This window comes from Meriones unguiculatus, chromosome 6 (genome assembly GCF_030254825.1).
Source record: "Meriones unguiculatus strain TT.TT164.6M chromosome 6, Bangor_MerUng_6.1, whole genome shotgun sequence".
In the NCBI taxonomy this organism is placed as follows: Eukaryota; Metazoa; Chordata; class Mammalia; order Rodentia; family Muridae; genus Meriones; species Meriones unguiculatus.
Genome location: NC_083354.1, coordinates 11,428,495 through 11,453,616, shown reverse-complemented (window position 1 = coordinate 11,453,616; position 25,122 = coordinate 11,428,495). Strand labels below are relative to the sequence as shown.

The 25,122-nt window shown below is 42.9% G+C and overlaps 1 protein-coding gene across 1 annotated transcript in view; it reads right to left on the bottom strand.

Annotated features, from left to right (window-relative positions):
• Positions 1-25,122, bottom strand: part of Lrrc1 (leucine rich repeat containing 1) — a 121,971-nt gene that overhangs the window by 69,526 nt on the left and 27,323 nt on the right. Inside the window, exon 2 of the mRNA XM_021643446.2 lies at positions 3,814-3,931. Within this exon, the coding sequence (XP_021499121.1) occupies positions 3,814-3,931 (118 nt within the window). The remainder of the gene's footprint in view (positions 1-3,813; positions 3,932-25,122) is intronic.

Below are 25,122 nucleotides of genomic sequence, written 5' to 3'. Positions count from 1 at the left end.
CTTCTTCCTCCATGGTCAAAGCCCTGCTTTTTGGAAACACAGGAACTGGAGATGCCACTGAAAGCCCTCTCGAGAAGCGGGCTGCCCTGGTGAGCAGGGAACTCAGGACAATCAGCTTCTGTCTTCGGCAGGCAGCTCCAATTAGTGCAACTGAAAAGCAGAGACTAGACAGACCCCAGACAACGGCCCCAGATCCTCACAAGGCCTGCAAGTGTCCACAGCAGGTTCTCACACAGCCTCTCACAGGCTGCAGGCTTTGTGACTTTTATTTATCTGCCTGGTTGCCTTGGAAACTTATACTGATGCATTTTTATTTGCCAAAAAAAATAGTCATAAATAAAAGGAAAAGGGAAAGGAAGCACATTGAGATCTGCCCATCTGGAAATGGCCTGAGACCCTGTTCCTGTTGGTCATAACAACAGTGACCTTGTTCTGCTGTGTCATTCTGGCAGGGTTTGTATGACCTTAAAGGAATCCCGGAGCCCACCCATGCTCCACGCTGCATTCTCCATGCATGTAAGGTGGTTCGTGCCCCGATGCCATGTGCCTGCCTCCCCGACTCCAACATACCACATTCTCTGACAGGCTAGTTAATGAAGGCCAGGCTCTTCTGGGACAGTTGAAGGCCCTTGGCATTTGTCAAACAGCTTCAGGGAAGCTGAAACACTGCCGAGGCCTTTCACAAGGCCCCAGACACTGTTTTTCACTTCCACCAAGAGGGCAACGCTCAAATGTGAAATTTGAAAGGTACAAAGTAAGCATCCCCAGGGTATGGTACGTTATGCCCTGACCCAGACTTCAGGCTTACTTAGCTTCCCTTGTCAACATGTTCAAGGTTAAAAATAAGCCCATGGAAGAGGCATGTAGCTCTCCCTCCCAGTTCAAAAGGAAGTTCTGTCCTGAGAACTGATGAGCCAGGAAGCAACCAGCCACTACCAACCTCCCAGGGATTCCCACCACAGGTAACACAGCACTAATTAATCACTTGTTTTTCTTTCATTGAGTACTTCTGGGCCCTATTTCATTTCTTTCTAATTCTACCTTCAAAATTGCTTTTTATTTCCTTGGAGTTTGTGATTTCAGTTTCATTTCACATGTAGCCAATTCTCTACAGATTTAACAGGCAGCTTCCTAACTTTTTTTGATAACTCTGGTTACTGCTAAGACAAGAAGTCATTTCCATCGTGTATGCCGTAGTACAGTCTTTTTTTTAATTAATATATTTTTTATATTAATCACAGGTTATTTACTTTGTATCCCAGCTGTAGCCCCCTCCCTCCTTCCCTCCCAATCCCACCCTCCCTCCTTCATCTTCTCCCTGCCCCTTTCCAAGTCCACTAATAGGGGAGGACCTCCTCCCCTTCCATCTGACCCTAGCTTATCAAGTCTCCTCAGGCCTGGCTGCAATGTCCTCTTCTGTGGCCTACCAATGCTGCTCCTCCCTTGGCGGGGGTGGGGGGGGCGAAGAGCTCAACGTTGAGTTCATTTCAGGAATAGTCCCTGTTCCCCTTATTAGAGAACCCATTTGGACACTGAGCTACTATGGGCTATATCCGAGCAGGGGTTCTAGGTTATATCCACATATGGTCCTTGGTTGGAGAAACAGTCTCATGAAAGACCCCTGTGCTGATATATTTGGTCCTTGTGGTACTCCTGTACTCTCCAGGACTTACCAACTCCTCCTTCTTTCATATGATTCCCTGCACTCTGTCGAAGGTTTGGTTATGAGTCTTAGTATCTGCTTTGATACACTGCTAGACACACATGGTATATACTCACTTATATAAACCTATAAGATAGGATAAACATACTGAAATCTATACACCTAAAGAAGATAAACAAGAAAGAGGACACGGGGTAAGATGACCAATCCTCACTTAGAAAGACAAATGGGATGGACACTGGATGTAGGAGAAAACAAGTAACAGGACAGGAGCCTACAGCACAGGGTCTCAGAAAGACTCTACCTAGCAGCGTACAATCTTATAGGCACTTTCTAGATGCACTTTCAGCCAGGCCCCATCCCAACTGCAGAGTGAAAAAAAAAATCGGATCTGGACCAGAAAGCCTCAGGGAAGAGTCACTTTCTGTGACTTGCTCTTCTCTCTCAGAGCAGCCATCTTGTAGCTTATCTCTGATGGTTGGTAAGCAAGGAGAACCACTCCTCCCTTAGCAAGGAGTCGCTGGAAGCAGACCCTACATCAGGGACAGAAGCAGAAATGTACAGAAACACGGGTCATAGAAGTTGGGGTGGGAGCTAGGCTCCGTGGCCCACGTCTGTAATCCCAGCATTCAGGGAGGAAGAGGTAGGCAGACAGGGAGTTTGAGGACAGCCTGGTCTATGAAGTGAGTCCAGGACAGCCAGGGCTACACAGAGAAACCCTGTCTTGAACCACCCCTCAAAATGAAAAGCTGGGGTGGGGAACACCACAAGCTAGTCCCAAGGGGGCAGGTTAGTGGAGAGGGATGGGTACAGAAGAGGTAAGACAGGGCTATGAACTCCAAGTGGTCAACTGTCACTGTCAGAATCTCAGTTCTCCCGGCCTTAACACAAAATCCACTTTACCTGAGCTATCTTTTGTTATGTGGCATATAAGCCAGTCTACGACAAGACTTGTTTTCTCCTGGGTACATTCAAAGTAAGAAATAGCTTTCGTAAAAAATAAAAGATGCTACGGCAATGAAACATAGCCTTGCCAAAAGACAGCTCCCAACTTACAGGATCAGAGATAGGTGAGAGCAACTTAGAGGTGCTGGAAGAGGAAGGGACAGTTGTTCTTCACTACCCTAACAATGGCACGCCAGCAAATATGGTACCTGGCCTATGTCTGAGAAACACGGAGACTGCAACTGCAGCGAGAAATACAAAACAAGCGCTGTGCGATGCAAGAGAGAGAAAAGTTTCCTTAATATAAAGAATTCTGACTATGTTGGGCCCTCGCCTGGGGGGACTGTAAGGGTTCTTTGTAAGGTTGAATACTGTCTTCCTAGGGGATCACGCCAGGAGCTGCCATCCCATCACTCCGAAATGAGCAGCAGTGGGGCTGAAAAAAAGATATAATGGTAAAACCTGAAATTCAAAATAAACTCACAAATTGGCCACAGAAATGCAGGAGAAGAGAACCGTCTGTAGCCTGATTAAAATGACAGACAACGGCTCCTGCTACCGCAGTCTGCTGGGGGAGAGCACTCTAAGCCATGATCAGGAGAGATGAGCCTTTCCCTGGGGGCATGGCTCCTCTACATCACCATCAAGACACCAGCAGCTGTCCGCACTAGGTACAGTGAAATGAGTGCATGCTGGTCATGGCCACCAATCACCGCAGTGTGTGGGAGGCGGAGGCAGGAGAACCGCCCTAAGTTCAAAGCCAGCTAGTGGTTTACCCGGTGAGTAGTAAGCCTGATAGTTACAGTAAGAAACCAAACCCAAACTGAGCAAAATGCAAAACAAGTCTCCAGCCGACCTGAGAGGTGAAGAGGAAGGTACTCTTAAAAGTTACAAAAACAGTGTTGGTAAACATTTGAAGTTAACCAAACTGCAGAGTTGCTGGCCAAGTGTGGTGAGACGTGCCCGGGACCCTCACTCTGGAGTGCTGAGGTGCGGGGACTGCAAGGCAAGGGCAGCCTGAGCTACAAAGTGAGACTTTGTCTTAAGAACGTGAAACTTCAATCTCATTCATTTCCATACAAAAAAAGCACACACGCAGCTCTCCCATAACAGGAAAAGGCGTCTCCTTTACACATTCATTTTTTTAATCATGTCCCCATCATCAAAAAAGACAAGAGGGCGATCTAAGTGGGAGATCTTCTTACCATTTCGAGACACGTCAAGTTCCACCAGCTGCATGAAGTTTGCTATTTCTGGAGGGAGTCGCTGAATTTCATTATCACTGAGTCCAAGCTTTCGTAATTTGACTAGCTGAAAAAATTGCTGAAAAAGAAAATGGTTTTACATAGGTTTCATATATATTTGTATGGCCCTTTGAGCTAACAGAACATTTCAGTTTGTCTTTTAAAACTAATGAAGACTGTAGTGATGTCAATTTCCTGATTTGAGTAGAAAACTTATAAAGCTTATATGAAATATCTTCATATTCAAATATAAAATATAAAAGCACCTTTGTTGCATGTCTCTCAGGACATATAATTTTTGCAAATTCCTATCCACATAGAAATACTTTTAAAGGTGTTTTAAAACTGAATAAGCAACCTCATGAGAATAGATTGTCACATCTTCTATTTATCTAAATATTAAAACTATGATATTAAATAGACATGGAAACATAAGAATATATTTTCAAAGAACTTTAATTAAAACTGTTTGTATAAAATATAACACATTAATTCTATCGGTTATAGATGTAATATCTCACATTGTGCGCAACAAGTAAAGAAATCCTCTGACCAGGAATCCAAGTCTACATGGATTCCCACAACTGCAGCAGACTGGATATGTAGTCTTTCTCCTACAGCATTCACCAATGTACTAAAACTTATACAGATCAACATCAATATAAAAATATGCAATAAGCCTTTGAAGACTACTAACATACAAAGCAAGAAGGAAACTAAATAGTTATGCAACAAAATTTTTTAATTCGCTTTACATCTTGGTTGTAGCCCCATCCCTCTTCACCTCCCAGTACCACTCTCCCTCCCGCTCCCTCCCTCCCTCCCTCCCTCCCTCCCTCCCTCCCTCCCTCCTTCCCTCCCTCCCTCCTTCCCTCCCTCCCTTCCTTCCTCACTCCTTCCCACCCTCCTTCCATCCCTATTCCTCGGCAAAGGGGAGCCCCCTTCCCATCCACCTCAGCTCATCAAGTCGCATCAAAATTCTCAAAGCCAAAAATTGGGACAAATAATAAAGTTTTAAAAAGAGAGAGGTGTGCCGTATGTAGCCATAAAGAAACTGGGTCAAGTACCTCTAACAGGAGGAAAACTGACTGAAAATTCATTTTTAAAAAACAGTTAAATTCTTGTCTTCTCTTCTCTGTCCTTCACAGCCAGGTAAAATAATAATAATAATAATAATAATAATAATAATAACAACAACAATAACTGAAAGCATGGGGGTGAGGAGGTTAATGACAAGAACAAGGCAATCCTAATTTTCAAAAACTAATCAAAGGCTATTGGTGAGAGTATAACCTCTTGTCTGCGGGCAACCAGGACCCCAGGCATGGGCACAGTTCTAGAGATACCAATCACCCCAAGGAGGAGCGGACATGATGTCCTCCACCCCAAGCACTCACACGGTTTCTGTACATGTTCATCTTACGCACATTCCCAGGACCTGGGGTCTCCAGATTCTCTAGATACCCAGGGGACAGCCTACAAAATACAAGAGGCCAAGTGTATAAGTATGCACATGAAGAAACACACGCGCACACGCACACACACACACACACACACACACACACACACTAACTAAACAGGGAACCAAGAAAACTTCAGCTAAAATGTACAGCATCCTGGGGGATGGGGGAGGATATCAAGCTGAAACTGTATGTTACCAAATCAAGAACATTTTTAATTAAACACTTAGAAATTTAACAGTATTGTGGCCTCCACAAAAGGATCTAAGAGAAGTAGATAAAATTTAAAAAGTTCCCCAGAAGTTTAGCAAAGCTCAGAGATTGTGAACTGGGAGGGGGTGTACAAGAAAACTAGACAGCTCCACAAGTAACAGTCCCTGTAATCATATGGAGCACAAACACGTGAGGCCGCAGAACGCGGCCTTCTGTTTCCCAAGGGCACACCATCAGGACAACAAACGTGTTACGGTTTGGATGCGAACTGTCTTCCAGAGCTTCATGCCTGAAACACTTACTCCCCAGCCGGCGGTGCTAAGGGGAGGAGGCTTATGGGAGCTTCCGCAGGGGGTGACCTAGCTGGAGAAAGTACATCACCATCACTTGGTGGTGGAGAGCCCAGATCCGGGCTTCACACTCGGTCCTCTTATGTAAACCAGCCCCACCTCTGGGCTCACATGAATGCACCTCTTCCCTCGTTTCTGTAAGCTATTCTGCCCACAATAGCGCAAAAATAACTAACACAGAACAGAAAACACAATTAAGGAATATTGTAAACTACAGAACTGTAATTTTTAAACTTCCAGAGATGATTGAAGTAACGGGAAAAAGACTAACAGAGAGCTTGAACGCAGAATGGCACTAGACACAACACAAACCTGAAGTAGAAAGTCAATGGCACACTGCTGTTAAAAAGACAAGAGGTTTGTACATAAAGGAATTAATGTTCAACTAAAAGGAAGCTTGATGGTGTTCAATCAGAGGATTGACCTCTTGCAGGAGCAAATTGATACCCTATGGCAAATCGCTCAACTTGGCTGTCAATGAAAATATGCTGGACTTTGAGTCACTAGCATATAACATGAGAATTTTTCCTGTGCTGCAAATCTGTCTAAACAATTGTCGAGCTATATTTTAGGTAATTGGACTGGAGAATTCGATACTACGAAGGAGCAGCTGAGAATGGCCATTGTCACAGTAAATTCTACCAGAGTGGACGCAGGACTAGCCACAGGATTATCATCATGGATTGCTGCAGCCATGAATCATCTGAAGGAATGGGCGGGCATGGGAGCGTTAGCAGGCCTTCTGGTGTTGGTCTCCTTGGTTTGCCTGTGGTATATATGCAAGATTAGAGTCTCACAACAGTGTGATGCAGCCATGATCATTCAGGCCTTTACAGCCATTGAAGCAGGACAGTCTCCCCAAGCATGGTTGGCTACCATAAAAAGCTAAAATGTTACGCTCAGGATGCGAGGCTAAGCACTGCACTCAGGGTCAGCCGCTTTCGACCCAGAGAAGAGCATGTCTGGTTGCATGCGGGTTGATGCCCCAGGTCCCGCCTCTGAGAAAAAGGTATTGGACGGGTCTGATGCTCTTTGGGTGGATGACACCTAAACGAACATCGGTACAAAGTCCCAATTTATTTCTAATATCAGAGATCAGACCTCTACTCTTGCCTGATGCGTCTAAAACAAAAAGGGGGAACTGTAGAGAGCTGCGGAATGCTATGCCTTAAAGATGGAGCTGGTTTCCGCCTTCCACTTTCCCGATGGTGAGTGCTCTCTGTCACGAACAATTCCACATTTGGCTAAGGCTGAGGATCTGGCTTGCTTCCATGTATGTGGACCTATCTGCATTGCCCACGTGGCACGCCTGGGTTGGCTACCCAGAGGCTATTTAAGCTGTGGGCTGGCTTTCCCCAGGGTCTGAGGATTGTTCAAGGTTCCTGAATAAACTGCATTGAAAAAAAATTTAAATTAAATTAAATTAAAAAAAAAAAGAAAACAAAAAAAAAAAAGACAAGAGGTTATTCTCCACCCAAACATGAAAAATTTGCTTTTCCCACACTTTCCCCAGAAATCTATAAAAATGTGGGCATATATTTGAAAGAATGATATGATATTCGGGATACAGAACTCAGAAATCCCCAGAAGAAAATCAGAGAGATTCCCATATGACCCTGAGCCATAGCCCTATGCATAGGCTCCCAGATGGGAGTTTTGAAATATATGGATAAAAACATTATCTCAGGGATTATCTGATGTGGTATGAAGTACAAGTAGTCTGCAACTCTGACTGTTCAGTGATAAATCAGAAACAGATATGAAAACAACAGAACAAGCAAATGGAGATGGATTAATTCCAGGGAATGTATAGCAAAAGAAGAAAAAAATCATTATATAAATGTAAGGTTTGGCTAGGAGGAATACACAACAGTCTCAATCATATTATACCCTCTACACTGATTTAAAACACACACACACACACACACACACACACACACATTATGACCATAACAGAAAGGCAAGAAACTAAAGGTGTTGCATCTTCAACTTCCACTAAAGGACACCTACAGAGAGCTACAAGATGAGACAAACAAGCCACTGACCATAAGGAAGCATAGCTATTAGAGGTACCACAGAGCGGGAGCTTCTCAAAAGCCCAGGGAAGAAAGTGGCCCCTGGAGGAGGAAAGAGACCCCTGTTCTTCAGCACCATGGCCCCTGGCTGATTAGAACTGTGAAATGACTGCATACATTGCATTGCTAAAAACAGAAGATGAATTTACAAAGGAGAGAGTCTGGAGTAGGATGGCAGGATGCTCCAAATGCTGATCGTGAGAGGCTAACACTGACTAGTTGTCTCCTCCTTTTACTGGCTATTAAAAAAAGAAAAGAGCTAATGTTCATATAATGATCCGAAGGGGCAAAATGTTTTCAAGTCTACTGATACATTTGGCACCTCTCCTCACACTATAGCTAAACAGCAAAAGTAAGCATATTGCACAAATATGTCTTTACATTATGATGTTAAAATTAAAACTCGGGAGCACATTGCGAATAATTAAATAGGTTTGCCAATTGTTAAATATGATTATTATAAACACAACAGAACTTGAAAAGGCAAAAAGAAAATCTAAAGCAAAACAATGTTTGAGATTCTCTTTAAAAACAGAAAAAAGAAAAAGAAAAAAAGAGCCATGCTGACTACAGGGAGAGAACACCGGGCGGGATGGAAATAGACCACACTTAGGTCAGGTGACAAGAATACTGCATGTCGCTTTTAAGATTAAGAACTACAGCTTATTAATTATGAATCTGCACAAACGGTACTACTAATTGGACATATAGAATAATGAAGAAGACGCTCAATGGGGGCTAATCCTTGAGATTCTTTAACCATCGGCTGAGGTTTATTTTAAAGGATGGTAATCTCTTTATACTAGCAGTACTAAAGCACTAGCAAACACAAAAGCCATTGAAAAGAATCACATATTTGAATAACTGAGCAGATGCCAATTGTTCAAAGAGTCTGACAGTTTCATAATACATCAATGTGTTTACTCAAGTATGAAAAGCTTACTTTGTTTTCCAAGAAAGGCGTAATAGCAAAAAGTACAAAAGCCATTACCAATTCCATGCATCCAGGGCCCGCTGGTATACAGCACAAGAAATCAAGTAAATCAGGTACTCGGGCTGCAGTACATAACAAGGACAGCCTACACATCCCCACATCTAACGGAGGTCATGACAAGCAAACAAGTTTGGGGTTTAGTCCCACAGGTTGAAAGCATCTTCACCTACAGCCTGTGCCAAATACTGCAGCATGAAAGTCAGCATGAAAAGGAGCAACTAACTGTAAAAGTACAGTGTGCTATCATCTCAGAATGAACCCAGGAACTCCTCAGTCCTTTCCCACATTAGCCTGATGGATCTAACCAATATACTAAATCACCTACTACTTTTTTACACAGTTGAGGACATGTCACTCAAACTATATCACACTGCAAATTTTCAGCTTCCTTACATAGTCAGAGAAAAGAATTCATAAGCTATAAAACCTCTGTGCCTTGCTTCTGAAATCAGCCAGGGCACACGGAGAACAATTTGTGTAGCTCTTCTGGCAGGGTGCCTGAGCACTGAGCAATCATGTGATAGAACACACAGCGACACTATTCTTCAAATCTACATGTTTGATTACAGCTCACTGACCCACTTAGGCCACATTCAGTACAATTATATTCAGAGAAACCCCATTGCTCTGGGTTGTTACACAGCACCAGGCTCCTTACAGCCACTATTGTTTTTAGCAGATACTGAGCCTTTCATTCAACAAAACAAAATGTTGTTCCCATTATCTATCTGACAAGGTCTTTTGCCCCTTTGGTACCATTAATACTTATTTTCTGCATTTGAAAAAGGGGCAAAGAAAAACTCAGTTCCCAAAGGGGCTGCATTCTTTCATGTTATTATATGGCCAACCATAAATCAGTTGTACCCAAATTCGCCAAATTCCTCCATAAAGTAGAGAAGAACCACCATCGTGGCTTTCCACAGAACAACAGTGTCAAGAATGCCACAAACCTCTGAAAAACTGTAGGCAGGCTGCAACCCATTTTCCATTTCAAATAACTTAATATATAACTTAAGTCAACTATCTCTGTCCTCATTAAGTTAGGCTGCCTTTCTGATCAACCACCTATACAGATACTGTAAACCAGAAGCATTTCTTACAAAATCAGGAACAGGACAGGGGTGCAATTATGCCCAATCTCATCCAACACAGTGCTGGAAGACTGACATCAAAAGAAACAAAGGGGATAGAAACTGCAAGGGCCAAAGTGAAGCATCCCTACTTGTAGATGACATGGGAACACCCTAAATACTCCACCAGAAAACTCTCAGACACCTTCAGAAAAATGCCAGGACTCAAATTTAACACATAAAACTCAGCAGCCTTTCTATACATGGATAATGAACTCAAAGAGAAAAAACTAGGAGAAAAACAATCTCATTCACAATAGCTTCAAAAGAAAACAGAACTAGAACTAAGTCTAACAAAGGAGGTAAAAGACCTATACTCTACAATGAAAACTTTGAGACAGTGAAGAAAAGAAAACACCAGGAGACAGAGGCCCCCCACACTCACAGAGAAGCAATTAATACTGTGAAAATAGTTATATTAGCAAAAGCAATCTGCAGATGCAGCACAATTCTCAACAAATTTCTCATGATACTCTTCCAGAAATAAGAAAATGGTTTTTCCTCCCGCCCCCATAGCTTCCTAAAAATAACAATTCCTAAGACTCATTAAATATTATACAAATACCTAAGCCACATAGGCTCTTCTTTGACTCACTCATAACTTAAAATAACCCCTTCTACCAATCTACATTCTGCCAGGTGGCTGGTTACCTAAGTTCAGGCACCATGCATCATCTACCTCACATCTTGCCAGCTGACTCTCGCACACCTGGCTCTATCCCAGAATCCCTTCTGCCTGCTGGATGGGATTTCCTGCCTCATCCATAGGCCATAGGTTTTTAATTGACAGGTGTTATATCCATACAATACACAAGATGCTCCTTCTACAGCAGACAGGGAGTTAACCTGTCTGCTGTAGAAGGCTATATGCACGTGAAAATACAAACATCAAAAGGTCATCCAATCAATAAATGGACCAAAAGAATACGGAGTTATCAACTAAGATATACGTAGCAGAGAACAAGTTGGAGAAGGGATAACTAACTCCAAGGATGTCTGGAAAACCATATGGAAACCTGGTGTGTGTGTGTGTGTGTGTGTGTGTGTGTGTGTGTGTGTGTTCATATAAGTGTTTTATAGGGTTACCAAACACAGGGGATTATTCTTATCCAGAAGCCACACGCTGCCAAACAAAAAGCCCAGTGCCAGGTGTAGTACACCTCCTCCCCTCCAGCTGTTGGTCAGGTATGTCCCAGAGACCCCACAAATCAAAACAAACTATTGTTGTAGCTCTCTGTTATCCACCCGAGGTAGATAGCTGAACCCAACTACTGAAAACCTCACACACCCTGGGCATGACTCGTGGAAGAACAGAGTTGGTACTGACCAGGGAGTCTCCTCTCCTAGGTAGCTCTCCTAGTCCTGAATGGTACTCTGCGGGCTGCGGGGGGGGGGGGGGGGGTCATCAACAGTCTTAGCCAACTGTGATCTTCTCTAAGGGGGTGGCTCCTGGTTGGCCATGCTCCAGTGGATGCCCCACCCCCAGAAGTGTATGCACAGCACAAATTGGAGTTGATGAGTTATTAAATTTTAAAAAGGAAAAAAAGGATGTGCAGTTGAGGGCACAGGGAGGTGGGATGGATTGGGGGGGACTTGCAGGGAGGAGATGGGTGAATATGCTAAAAGTAGATTATATGAAATTCTCAAAAAATATAATAGTTTTAGGAGAAGACATACATTAGGCCAATAAATGTTCAAAAATATTCCAACATCTCTAGCTATCAGAGATACAAAAATTAAAGCTGTGGGACTGAGGATGTAACTCAGTTGGTGGCGTGCTTGTCTAGCATGCATGAAGTCCTCTGGGTTCATGGGTATAATCCAAAGTACCACATAAGCCAGGCACATACCTATAATCCCAGCAATTGGAAGGTGCATGCAGGAGGATCAGAAGTTCAAGGTCATTCTTGGCTATATAGAGAATTTAAGAACAGCCTATGCTACAAAAGGCCCTATATCAAAAGAACAGAAAAACTGGATTGATTACCTCAGTAAGAACAGCTGTCATCAAGATATCAAATGACAAGAAATGCTGGTGAGAATGCGGGGAAAGAAGAATGCTTGGTGACTGAAGGCAGGAATATAAGTGTTACACAAATAATGGAAATCAGTGTGGAAGGGCCTCAAAAAACAAAAATTAGAACTATCATGTGACCCAGCTGTACCATTCATGGTTTTACAACCAAAGGACTGTAAGTCAATGTATCATGTATCCTGCATGATTCACAATAGCTGTGAACAAATGGGGCCAACCTAGATGTCCTTCAATATATCAAGGGATAAAAAATGTAAAACACCCACACACATGCAATGGAACTCTCTTCTGCTACAAAGAAAAGCCTTTGCAGGAAATTGTATAGAACTGGAGATCAGCATGCTAAGTGAAATAAGCCAGACTCGAAGACAGGCACATGCTTTCTCTCACAGGTGAACTGATTTAAGTATGTGTGTTATACATACAAATGTATGGATATGCATACATCTGTGTGGTCTATGAAAATAGCAAAGGGACCATTAAAAAGAAACATTGTGACTTGCCTTGACCAATAACATGTGGAAGATTTTGAGGTCCAGGCCCAAGAGCTCCAGTTGTATCTTAAGGGAAGAGGACAAAGGCCCTGGGAAGAGTAGAGGAGCTCCAGCTGAGACGGTAGAGACTGACAGAAGGGAGAGCAGCAGGGGAAATGGTGGAGCAGGCTAGTCTTCATCCTCTCTCCAAACGCTCCTCAGGAGTATACATGCAAGGGTGTGTGTGTGTGTATGCATGCATGTGCCTCAGATGTGCGTGTGCGTGTGCGTGTGTGTGTGTGTGCGTGTGCACGTGCCTGTGTGTGTGTGTGTCATGAAAATAAGGACCCAACCTAGAAGGTTGAAAAATAGTCTCTGCTAATACATGGAAAGGATAACAGAAAACAGAAAATATGTCTTTTTTAAAAAAAAAAAAATCTTAGGAAATTCTGCTGACCTAAATAGTCTACCGCAAAATGAGGTAGAAAGTTCAGATCCACTACTGGAGAACATATATTAAAACAGATACAGCACAATACAAAATTCTGTAGCCAACCATGGAGTAGCAACTTTTCCAACCGAAATTAAAAGAGAAAGCAGCTGAGTAAAAGGTTTCGTAATAAACAAGGAAGTTCATAGTAGGCGAGCGGGGACAGTATTTGCAGACGGTGAAAGAAGCAGCTAAGCTGAGGGCTAAACACATCTCACATCAGAACCTGAGTCTGAAAGGGTTTTAGCAAACGCTCAGAGCTAAGAGCTACTGGGGGCTGGTAAGATGGCCCAGCATGTAAGAGCGCTTGCTCCAGGGATGCCGGCACCTATGCAGAGCCAAGCAGTCAGTGCACATATACAGCCCCAGTCTTGAGGACGGGAGAGACAGGAGGATTGCTGTGGCTGCTGTCTTTCAGCCTAGCCAAGAAAATGCCAGGCTCAGAGGACTCGGAGGCAGGAGTGACAGAGTGGGTCACTGAATACCCTCTTCCAGGTTCTCTGTGCGCACACAGGCACCAGCAGATGAACTTACACAGCCTCCCCCCACCCCACCCTCTCCTACCGCACAGCACGGCAAATACAACTGCGTATTATACGTTCTGAAATAACTAAGAGTAACTTTCCAATGTTCTCGGCGTATTTTTAAGTGTTAAATATTTGAGGTGATAGATACAACTAGATTGATTTAATTATTCCACACCATATTCATAATTCATGGCATTATTTTGTATCCCACAGACTTTTTCAATTACAAGCTGTCGATTTATAACAAAGGAGAATTTGGAATAATGATTCACAAAATACAGAGCTCATATTCGTATACACTAGACTAGGAAAGAGTTGATATAGTTGATAACTGTGGAATGAGGCAAAAAGCCCCATCCCTTACAAAAACCATTTCTTCTGTAATTGCAGAAATGAGTTACTTGCCGATTATCTGCTCAGGAGACAGATTACTACTCTAAAATACAGTATGTAGTAGGTTTGGGTTTTAGCTGCACAGGGAGCCTTTGTGCAATGAAGAAAAGGCCCATTCGTTCATTTCTTCCCGTAGCTCTAAAGTCTCAGATGAGCCGATTTTAAACAGACAAATCCACTCCCCGCTGAGGGCTGGCAGGTGTGCACTTGGGCATTTCTAACAAAGGGGCTGCGCTGATTTTGCTCAAATAGGTCTCCGGTTTGAGGGTACTTTATCTCCGTTGATAATTCCATCCTCTCATCTGCTGGAATTTTGAAATATTCTGTGGCAGTTCCATGCTCCATTTCCCTTTCGCCATTAACAATCTTTAATAAAGATGCAAATGCCCAAGGTTCCCCACCATTGTTGAAAAGGCTCTGGGATAAATGGCTCTGAAAATCACACAGCCAGGAATGCTGTTCTCAGGGCTTGATCAGGGAAGTGGGCAAAGATGACAGAAGAAACTCTTAATTGAAACCACAAGACATTAGGACAGTATGACTTTACTGGGAACCTGAATAAGCTGTTGACATGGAAAGCCCAGGCTGGTGGCCCCACAGAGAAGTGACAGGAATGACAGGGGATAGGCAGAGCAGAATGGTCCAGGAAAGATCAACTAAGAAAATACTATCAACCAAAACACTAACATCAGGGGAAGGGGTAAATGGAGCTGCCAAATGCAAGCAATGAGCTATTCACTATTAGCTGTTAAAATTCATGTATCTGCAAAAATTCATGTATCTGTACTTAATATAATATAAAGCATATATGCATTCCAGGGTTAGGGGAAAACAAAGTAAAATCACATAAATAGCATAAACCTTACTTCGCTTAAAGGTGTGACAGGAATACAGGAGAGGGACAAAAGGATAAATCTGTTGGAAGAAGATAAATTAAGCCAAATGACTGAGGATCACTCAGCTTCTATGCTTCTAAACTGGTGACAAAAAAATCAAAAAGGCAATGTGTACTAAGTGCTGCTTTTCCTTCACATTTTCTCTTTTGTTGTTTTGGTTTGCTTTTTTAAGACAAGAGTCTTACTTTGTAGCCCAGTACTGCCTTGAATTGAAATTACAGAAGTATATCGGTCTGGTTTTCTTTATTCATGATTTAAACAATGATAACATCAAGAAAAACTTGAAAAGATAAATATATAAATAATTCACATGTGAAGGAAGGAAATGGAGGATCTGGAGATGTGGCTTCCTTGAGTAGAGTGTTTGCTCAGCACAGAGGAAGCTCTGAGTTAAATCTCTTAAGCCCACAGACCTGGGTGTGATGCCCACGCCCACGTTGCAGGCAAAACTTGCCCACGTTCTGGACACTTGGAGGGTAGACTAGAGGTTCAAGGTCATACTCAGATGCTCAATCAGCTCAAGGACAGCGTGGGATAAAAAAGAAAAAATACAAAAGTCAAATATGTTCAGTCAAGTTCACTAAACTCAACTGACATTTGTATAAAGGTAAGTGCTTAGGTACGTTTTCATTCTTTGCACTGAACAGTTCCGGTTTCATGTTGAGGCTGAGTTCAAAGGTGCTCATTTGTTTGGCAAAAGAAATTTCAAGGAGAAGTCAGGCTTTGTCACTGGTATTGCTCACTGCCCTCAAATAGAGCCACAGTGAAAATAAGAGGGAAAGTGGAGGAGGAAAAGCAGACATGAAGTTTGGCAAGGAGAAGCGTAGTAGGGTTTCGGATGGGAAAGTGCAGGACACAAAACTTCTGGAATTATTAAGGAGATCGGAGCCATTAAAGAGACACCTCCAGACCTGCTCTGGAAAAGGTGCCTGAGAGAAACACTTAGGAGACATAGAAGGCTTCAACTTGTAAAACCAAACTCAATTAAAGGACAGTATGAGCTGAGAATTTGGAGGAAGAGGCCCCTGTTCCTCCAAAGCCACTGCCCAGTACTCCAAGTCAGCACAGAGAAACTGATGCAATAGTCCAAGGCGGGGAGGCACTCCATCTCAAGCAGGGGCAGACGTTGGTCACATCACGATGAAGGTGCTGCATGCCTGAAAGATATAGGACTGAGGAGATCGTGGGGGCATGTGTCTAAGTTTCAGAGCTCCTGAGGCCAGACAACAAGTGGCAAGGTGTGTGTCCCTGTAAACAGACTCCCCTGGAGGCTACTGAATGAAGCTGTGAAGGGAAAGCCTAAGTTGCAATGGAGACTTCAGGATGCTGAAGCTGCCAGAGCCATGTGACGCCCAGGAGAGTGGCAGGCACAGAGTGGAATCAGCTCAGAGAGATGGGCGGATCAAGTGGAAGGTGCGGGACTGCCTAAGTCCTTGGAGCCCACAAGACTGCTCCACGAGCCCCAGACACTAGACATGCCGTGAAGGCTTTGGTGTTTTCCCTGCTGCATTTCAGTCTTGCTCTGCTCCCACCATCCTTTACTATGCCCTGACTCTTTCCTTTTGAAATGGAATGCTTATTTTGTGCCACTCTGTAACTTGTTTTTTTTGAGGATAGGCGTTCATACGCCTTCAGGCTGGTCATAGTAGTCCATGTCTTTACCAGGACTCAGGAGCCAGAGGCAGGCAGATCTGTGAGTTCAAGGCCAACCTGATCTACATATCAAGTTCTAGATCGTCCAGGGCTACACAAGAGCCCATCTTTAAAAAAAAAAAAAACAAAAACAAAAACAAAAAACACTGCCTTCAGTTCAGTCTCAGTCAAGACTCAGCCTCTGAACTTTTAAAGCTGTATTTGAAATTGTTAAATACTTCGGGGACTGTGAGATGGCCATGAGTCTATGAAGGACAAAGAGTGGAAAGTAAAGGCCCAAAAGTGATATGTTTGGATGTCATGCTAACAAGGCTGTGATGGCTGATCTTGAGTGTCAACTTGACGTGATGTACCATCACCATGGAAACCCAAGGCATGTCTCCTACCTGTCTTCTGCTGTCTCCTTTATTTACTGCTGTGCAAAAATATGTGACGAAAGCAACTTAAGGAAGAAAATGTTTGTTCCTCCTAGTTTGAGAGTATAGTCCATAACGGTGGAAAACTGTGATGGCAGGAGCTTGCGGCAGCTGACTGGGCGGGGGGGGGGGGGGGGAAGCACGCACAGACAGATATCACTTTATCACTTTCTGTTCACTGGTTAGGGATATAGTGAAACCAGCTGCCTCCAGCTTCTGCCATCATCAGTTTCCCTCCAATGGTACACTCTGTAGCTATAAGCAATAATAAACTCTACATTAAATTGCTGTTGTTACATAGTGTAACACAGCAATGAAGAAAGTAAAGCAGACAGTTTGAAGAGATGTTCAAACAAGGAACCCTGACTCCTAAGGAAATCTAGAAGATGACATAAGGCAAGCTGGAGGGTAGCTAACATATAAGGGAGGAAGCGAAAAATCATAATAAATGAGGAACATCCTGCTAAGAAAGAATACCGGCCAGCAAGATGGCTCAGTGGGTAAAAGCACTTGACACAAAGGATGATGATCAGAATTTTACCCCTAAGAACAACATGATAAAAAGAGGGAGCCAACTCCTACATGCTGTCCTCTGACCTCAACATACACACACAGTGGCTCACACATGTGTAACACACAGGCACACACAAATAAATGTAATAAAAATGTTTTTAAAGAAAGAATATTAAGTATCTCCAATTATAATAAACTACATCTGTTATACTTCCTCAGGAGGAAAAGCAAACTGTTTTATAGACAATCACGCTATTAACAATATGTGCAACGATTCCCAGGAGGCAGCCACTCGAAAAGGATGCAAACAGGCTGCACCAGAAGGCTTTTGAGTCAACTTTCTCAATAAGACAGCAACCACAGACAGGCATGAAGTCTACAGAGTAGTGGGCTCAGCAAAGACAGAACTCACAGAGGCAACACAGTGAGTGCTCACCCTGTATGTACAAGGTTTCCCACACTCCATTACTTGCTGTTAAGGGGCTTTTCATCTTCTGAAGCAAGAAACCGATACCACCCAAAACCACTCTGCAAATAACACAACAGTGCCTTCAGACTTACGCTCAGCTCGCTTCCAAAACAAAATGTAATTACACTTTTAGTGAATAATTACGTTTTTATTTTATATTATCAATAATGCTATGGATGAAAAAAAAATTAAACCATTATCAAGAAATCGTGAAGGGCGTCGGAATAAATACCATGACTTACAACTTACTGCAACACAGTGAAGCCAAGCATGCTCATCTTAAACCATGAAGCCTACTAAGCTTTGTACTGGCAGCCATGATGTCACTGCACTTATTTTAGAAAGCCTGTTTCAAGATCTTGCCACAGCACTTTTCCGAAGCAGATGAAGGCTATCTTTATGTGGGAGAATACAACAAAGACTGAAAACTAACACGGTTACCAGATACACACACCCCAGAGTCCCACAGGACCTTGGCTGATTCAAGAACAAGTCACGGGAAGTCATGGGTACTAGATTAGCCATGCAATGCTGTGCATCCAGACTGGTGGGCTCTGAACAGATTTTAGGCACTTAGAAATATAATTATCTAATTATAATCACTGAAAGAATTCATAATGGAAGTGGGCTGAACTTCTTGAACATTTCCTAACATTAGTCTGAATGCACATAAGCTATGATGTTTTCATAATTACAAGGTTTACACTCTGTAGTTTTAATATAAGGGTTTCTCTCTATCCACATACGCTTATATTCCAAGTTTCTGTAGCTCCTGAAGGGGCAGCCTTGTACCTTCAAAATAAATGCTCTTATATTTAAATTTTTCACACTGGCTAAATTCATGTTATTTCCTACTAGCTGACCAAAACAGTGAAGTAAACAACAGAATGAAAAAGCTCAAGGTATCCCCTAGCAACTCAATGGCACAAAACCCAAACATTTCACACAGACCATTACAGTTTAGTTTCCCAAAACACCAAATTCTAACATTAATCCACCTGAAGAGCCACAGTCACAGGCCAAAGTGAGAACCATTTGAATTGCCCCACTGTTTGAGGCACAAGAGCAACCAACCACCAGAACACAACAGTCTCTGCCCAACTCTCCATACCTGCACTTTCATCTGATCAAATGTTCATGCATAAGTCTGCTTTCTGCATGAAGAGAACAGGCAACCACGAGCGATCCAGTTAAAAGATGTTCTTTTTAACAGTCTATGGCCTGTATTTTCTTTTTAACTGTTTACTAGCAACCTGCGTAAGAGGCAAAACCCTCTTAATGTTGTCCAAAAACCTTACAAAGTATGATGGATAGTGGCCTCAGGACACACAGTGAGCCACCCTACCACCATAAATGAGGGCTACAGTTCTTTCCCTGTCACTAAACTCTTGAAGCTAGTTCTGGTTGGATCTTTACATTTGCTGCCCAGGTGGCTGCTCAAAACATTAATGAGTAATGGCCAAATTCTGCACATCACCTCTGAAATTTCTATGACATGCAACCAAAAAGAAAATTCATAAAACCCTGTCTCAAAAAAAAAAAAAACAGAACAAAGAGGAGGAGGTGGAAGAGATGATGATGATGATGATGATGATGATGATGATGATGATGATGATGATGGTGATGATGAAGAAGATGAATGAAAGGGAGAGTAGAAAAGTTCGGGAAACGGCTTGGCAGGTAAAGTGCCTGCTGTGCAAATATAAGGATGGAGTCTGGATCTCCGACAGCCCATATAAATACCTGGTGGACAGAACAGTCCACAAGCAGTACCAGCACTCAGAGGCAGACATAAGGGATCTCCAAGGACAGCTAGCCAGATTAGCCAAATCTGGGAGCTGTGGGTTTAAGTAAGGGATTCTACCTGAAAGCCAGTCAAGAAAGACACCAGACGTCGACCTCTGGCATCTGCACACAGGTGTAGTCACTCACAGTGTGCACCTACAACACCTATAACCATGCGTGTGTGTAACAGAGGTGGTACTGTAAGATACCCAAACATAATTCCAACATGAAGTCTGAGATAGCACCGTTGCCAACTGAGTCACTCACAGTGTGCACCTACAACACCTATAAACACGCATGTGTGTAACAGAGGTGGTACTGTAAGATACCCAAACATAATTCCAACATGAAGTCTGAGATAGCACCGTTGCCAACTGAACCTCCAGGAAACACTAAAGAGCACCCACCTGTCCAGATGTGAATAGTCCTCCAGAAAGCCCCTGGGCAGTTTTCTGAGGTAGTTCCCTGATCAACATGACTTCTCTGCTTTAATTTCCCAGTGTCTAACTCCCAGGTGACAGTCTAATTCCTTTACCCAGATTTGCACAAAACAAAGAAGCACAGCTCCTATGTCCTGGCTCACTGGCCCTATTATCAGGACCCCCAGGGGTAGGGGGAGAGGTGGTCCTCACTTCCTCACTCCTCTGCCTCTGGAAATCTGTGGAAAACACCTTTCAGAGCCTGATAGTGAGAGCCCAGAATACCCAGACTTCTTTTAAGCAAGACTTTATCATATGTAGGAGTTAAACCAATTTAAAATTCAAATGCATCACCAATAGAGTTCTTCTGAAACCCTAATTTCAAAAGCTTTACAACACTGCTGGTTTATTTGTTTTTCACAGAAACAACTCTAAAATAATGAGAAATAATCTTAATGTGCCAGATAAGAGGTAAGGCTTCTACACACACAATTGTGTTTAAGCCAGAAAGAGCCCCAATCCAGGCAGCTAGTTTGATTTTACAAAAGAAGAGACTGAAGCACGGAGAGGGCACCTGGCAGGTTAGGTTACAGCGGTGAGTCACTGCTGAGACTCTGAACCACGTTCAAACCCCACACCCGTTTAGATCAATGGCAGCGCAGAGTGTACTATGGAGTCCAGGGTCACTAGGCTTCCCTAATTAACTGGCTGTGTGAACGCAGGCGAGCACCTTAGCTAACACCCTGGCTTCTCTGTTGTGAAAATGAATGATCATGGTGTCTGTCTCTCCTGCAGTGGCCATTATACTGGTAATATATCCAGAACAGTAGCTGCATGAAAAAAATATATAACGTGTTAGCTATAATAATTGCTTGTTAAAAAAAAAAAATACACATTCTTCTTTCCATCCAAGTTACAAAAACTTCTCAAATCCAAGAAACTGTGACCCATCCATCTTGCTACCTTTGGAATATACTCTTAAGATGCAACTAAGTTCTAAACAGCAATCAGCCTGATATATTTTTAAGACTTCATTTGCAAAAACAGAGAAGGACCACACACAAAAGATACTACAGGGAAATCACCAGACTGCTAGGATTAAATGTTACATGGTCTCAAAAGAACAGACCTTAAATACAAGTTAGGTCCCATAACCCATAATCCAACAGGTACTCCAGCGTCTATCCAAACACAGCAAGGAAATCCAAAGTGTACTTCATACTAATCAAACCAACAAAAACAAAGCAAATGTGGACCAAAATATAGATGAAAAGGCTGCAGAGATACCAAGAAAGCTCCGAGCAAGGTCATCAAGACTGAGGAAAGGATGACCCTTAGGGGGACAAAAAGTTGCAGAGACAGGAGGGGGAGCTGAGAGGCTGCACCAGAGGAAAGCTGCCTGCTTTGAGAGACTGTCGCAGTTCTGGCTAGCCTGGCCCCTTAAGTGGTGGCCTGCCTGCTTCAGGCCCACAGGGGTGCCACCCAGTGACGGAACTCTCCTGCCTGAAGACCTTCCAGCAGCAACCTTGGGCACCTGAGAGGCAAAGAGAGAGGCTAACTCTGTCTCCACCTTTACTACCAGCAGATTGTGATTCTAAATTATGAGAAGGAAAGAACGCTAATGAGGTAAAATATGCAGTCTGTTTTTTTGTTTTGTTTTGTTTTGTTTTCAGGTTTTTTTTTCTTAGTATTTAATGAAAGAGCCTCTAGCTCCCCAACAGGCTCTTCTCCTTACATCCCTTTCTAGGTCAGAGGCAGGGACGCAGGATGCATTTCTGTATTTTCAGGAACCCTACGAGTGTGATTACATTTTCAAGTAGGCCTGCTGGAGTCCACCTGCTCCCCACACAATATAAACATGTCTTCTCAAAGCTTTCTGTTGGCTGACTGCCCATCACAGAACAAGGTAGGAATTCAAAGAACCCTGCCACATGCTTATGACATCATTAACACTAGGGAGTTTTAAGAGTTTATAAAGTGCTGACTCTTAGACCACCAACACAGCACCCAATAAGCAACTGGTTACTACACACTGATTGGCAGACGTGAGATGCCAGAGCCACACCTCATGCCAGCTTCTGCTGCAAGTCCAATGTTCCCTGACTCTTCCCTGTTGGCTTTTTCTAACTTCAGCTCCCAGGCCCACAAGACCCAACACTCTATGTTCCCGTGCTAATTAACCAATTGCCTTCAGTCATGGCTTTATTGTTTCTGATACATTTCTCCAGCAACCAACATCTTACTCTCTTCAAATACCACTTCTCTGATGTTTTACCCAATAAAGATCTTTCTTTATCTCTCCGATCTTCAACAAGTGGACAAACCCCAGCTGAAATAAAGAGTAAACTAAGCAGGTCATAGAGTGCCTCAAAATACCTACCATGCTTCTACTTGTCAATAAGTATCCAATGCTCATGTTTCCAGGGAAGTAGAGCAACGCTATCTGACCACTGTCTATTAAAATGCATTTGAAGTTCCAATTCAGGATATATGTCTCACGTGGTATTCCATTCCCTGGTCAGAAAAGTGGGGCAAGGGAGCAGCTTTGTGCCCAAAGAGTGAGAGTCAAGTCTACCAGTCTTGATGTCCTGGGACAATTATGTTAGGAATATGGTCCCATGGCTCCAAAACAAAGACGTTGGGATCTGACTTCTGACATTTACTGTTAACTCTTATGAGGTAGCAAATCTTGGAAACACTTGGTGCATGAATTACCTTTTTTGTTGCTGTGAAAAATACCCAACAAAAGCAATTTAAGGAAGGACTCGTGGACTGAGGGCACAGTCTGTCACAGAGGGGGAAGGCCTAGGGGCAGGCGCACCACGCAGCTAGTAGGTCAAACAATGTCCACAGTCAGGAAGCAGGGGTAGATGGCTGATATACCACTTGCTCTTGATATACCAGTTCCCTCTAGGCATTAAGAGCGCTGGCCATGGACGGAGTGCCCACATCCAAGTGGTCTTTCCTCTTCAGCTAAGCCTCTCTCGAAATACTCTCATAGACATGCCCAGAGCCATTTCCCACGTGATTCCAGGTCTAGTCAAGCTGACTAGATCAACAATCACACTCACTCAGTGAAATTACTTCGTCTCAATCACAGCTGTTTATTCAAGACAGGTAAGGGTAGTCAGCTGAATCTTCTGAGACCTGAGCCCAGGTAATTGGTGAACAAGTTAAATTATGTATTCATGACAGTAAAGACAACACAGTCCCCAAGACAAAAACATGTGGTACATAAAGAATTAGAACCATCTCTGCTATTACCACACTTGCATTTATCTAAAGTGGATATAAAATCATAATTTCAGAACTGCACAGTAAAAATATTCCAGTGTGTAGTTCTCCAAGCAGACAACGTCCCCTACCTGCATTATCAACAGGTCCCTAGGGCCCCACTATTAGAGTTTGATTTGGGAGGTAGTCTGTGGTGCACAGCTTATGCTACAGTTTATAAATATGCCAAATTGACTCTGAGGAGGAGCCAAGCCTCAAAGACTCTTGCAAGATCTGGTTTTGTGGATATGGAAACTAGCTGGGTAGGGGAGGGAGGGGACATCAAGGCTCAAATGGAGAACATACCCTTCTCCCACATATGAAGGAACTTACTCCACACCGGTCTATTTCTAAATGCCAGCACAATATGACTTCTAATTCTACTTTTACAAAGATTCCTTTTTCTTGGTGTGTTTGTGTGTGTCCCTAAGTGTGTTCAAAGATGGATGAGTATCTATCTCTATCTCTCACCATCATTCATTCTTTCTTTCTTTTTTTTTTTTTTTTTTTTTTTTGAGAGAGGATCTTTCATGGAACCTGCAACTTGATATTTCAACTAGAATGGTTGGCCAAGAGGCCCCAGGATCTGACATCTGCTTCCCCTCTCTCCGCTACTCGGGTACAGAGGCTACAGGTCCATGCCGTAACTTTCACAGGGATTCAAACTCAAGTCTTAATGGTTGAATGACAAACAGTTTTCCCACTGAACCATTACCTCTGTCTGATACTGCTTTTTTCTGAAGTTCTATCAACTACATAAATTCCCCTTCCTTGTTTCTCTGCCCCCAGCAGGAGAAAGCACACCTATGTTCCATGCCAATGACCTGCTAGAAAGTCCTGCTGTTAATTTCTTCTTTTTCTTCTTTCTTTTTCTTGCCTTCTCGCCCTCTATTTTGTCAGCTTCCAGGACACAGGACTCCACCCACGTCAGGCAAGCACATTCTGACTAGGCTACATCCCAAGACCTCTTTATACACTGCCTCATGAACCTATTTTCAACCCAAGCGGGCCTTGAATTTGTAATCTTCCTGCCTCAGTCTCCCTAGTAATTGTCACTAAAGGCCCAAGCCAGGAGGTCCAGACTTCCTCTATTAGTTTTAAAAGTAGTAGCAGCAGAGAGTTCATCAAACACCTGAGGGGAAGGCCAATGTGAAATCCAGGCTTCTTGATCTGAGACTGCCCAAATTAACATTCAAGATGAATTACATTTTTAAGTACAGCAACCAAATTTTAGAAACTGGTCACTTTGCAAAATTTCAGATTTGCCAAGACCCATTAGACACTATATCGAAAGTCTGGTCTGCTTCCGTTTCTCAGTCAAGATTTCAACCTGCTACCATTACGAACTATACAAGGGAACACATGAACTAAACTTTGAAGGACAATGGCACGCTCTTTCCCCATGTGTGCTTAACAGGCAACAATGAAGAATGCACAGGATATAGGAAAATACTAAAGAGGTAACCAGACTACAAATCTAGTGATAAACTTTGTCATGCCCCATGAAGCAGCTAATGGGAGTCAAATAAACATGTCCAGCCATGGCTCTGAGTTACCTAATGACCTGCCATGAGAAAAGAATTAGTCCAACACCAAGAAAGCAAACATATATATGTTTCTACATAAACATATATAGTTCTACACATATAGTTACATATGTATGTATAAACATGTATTTATATAGTTATATATAACTATTTCTAAAC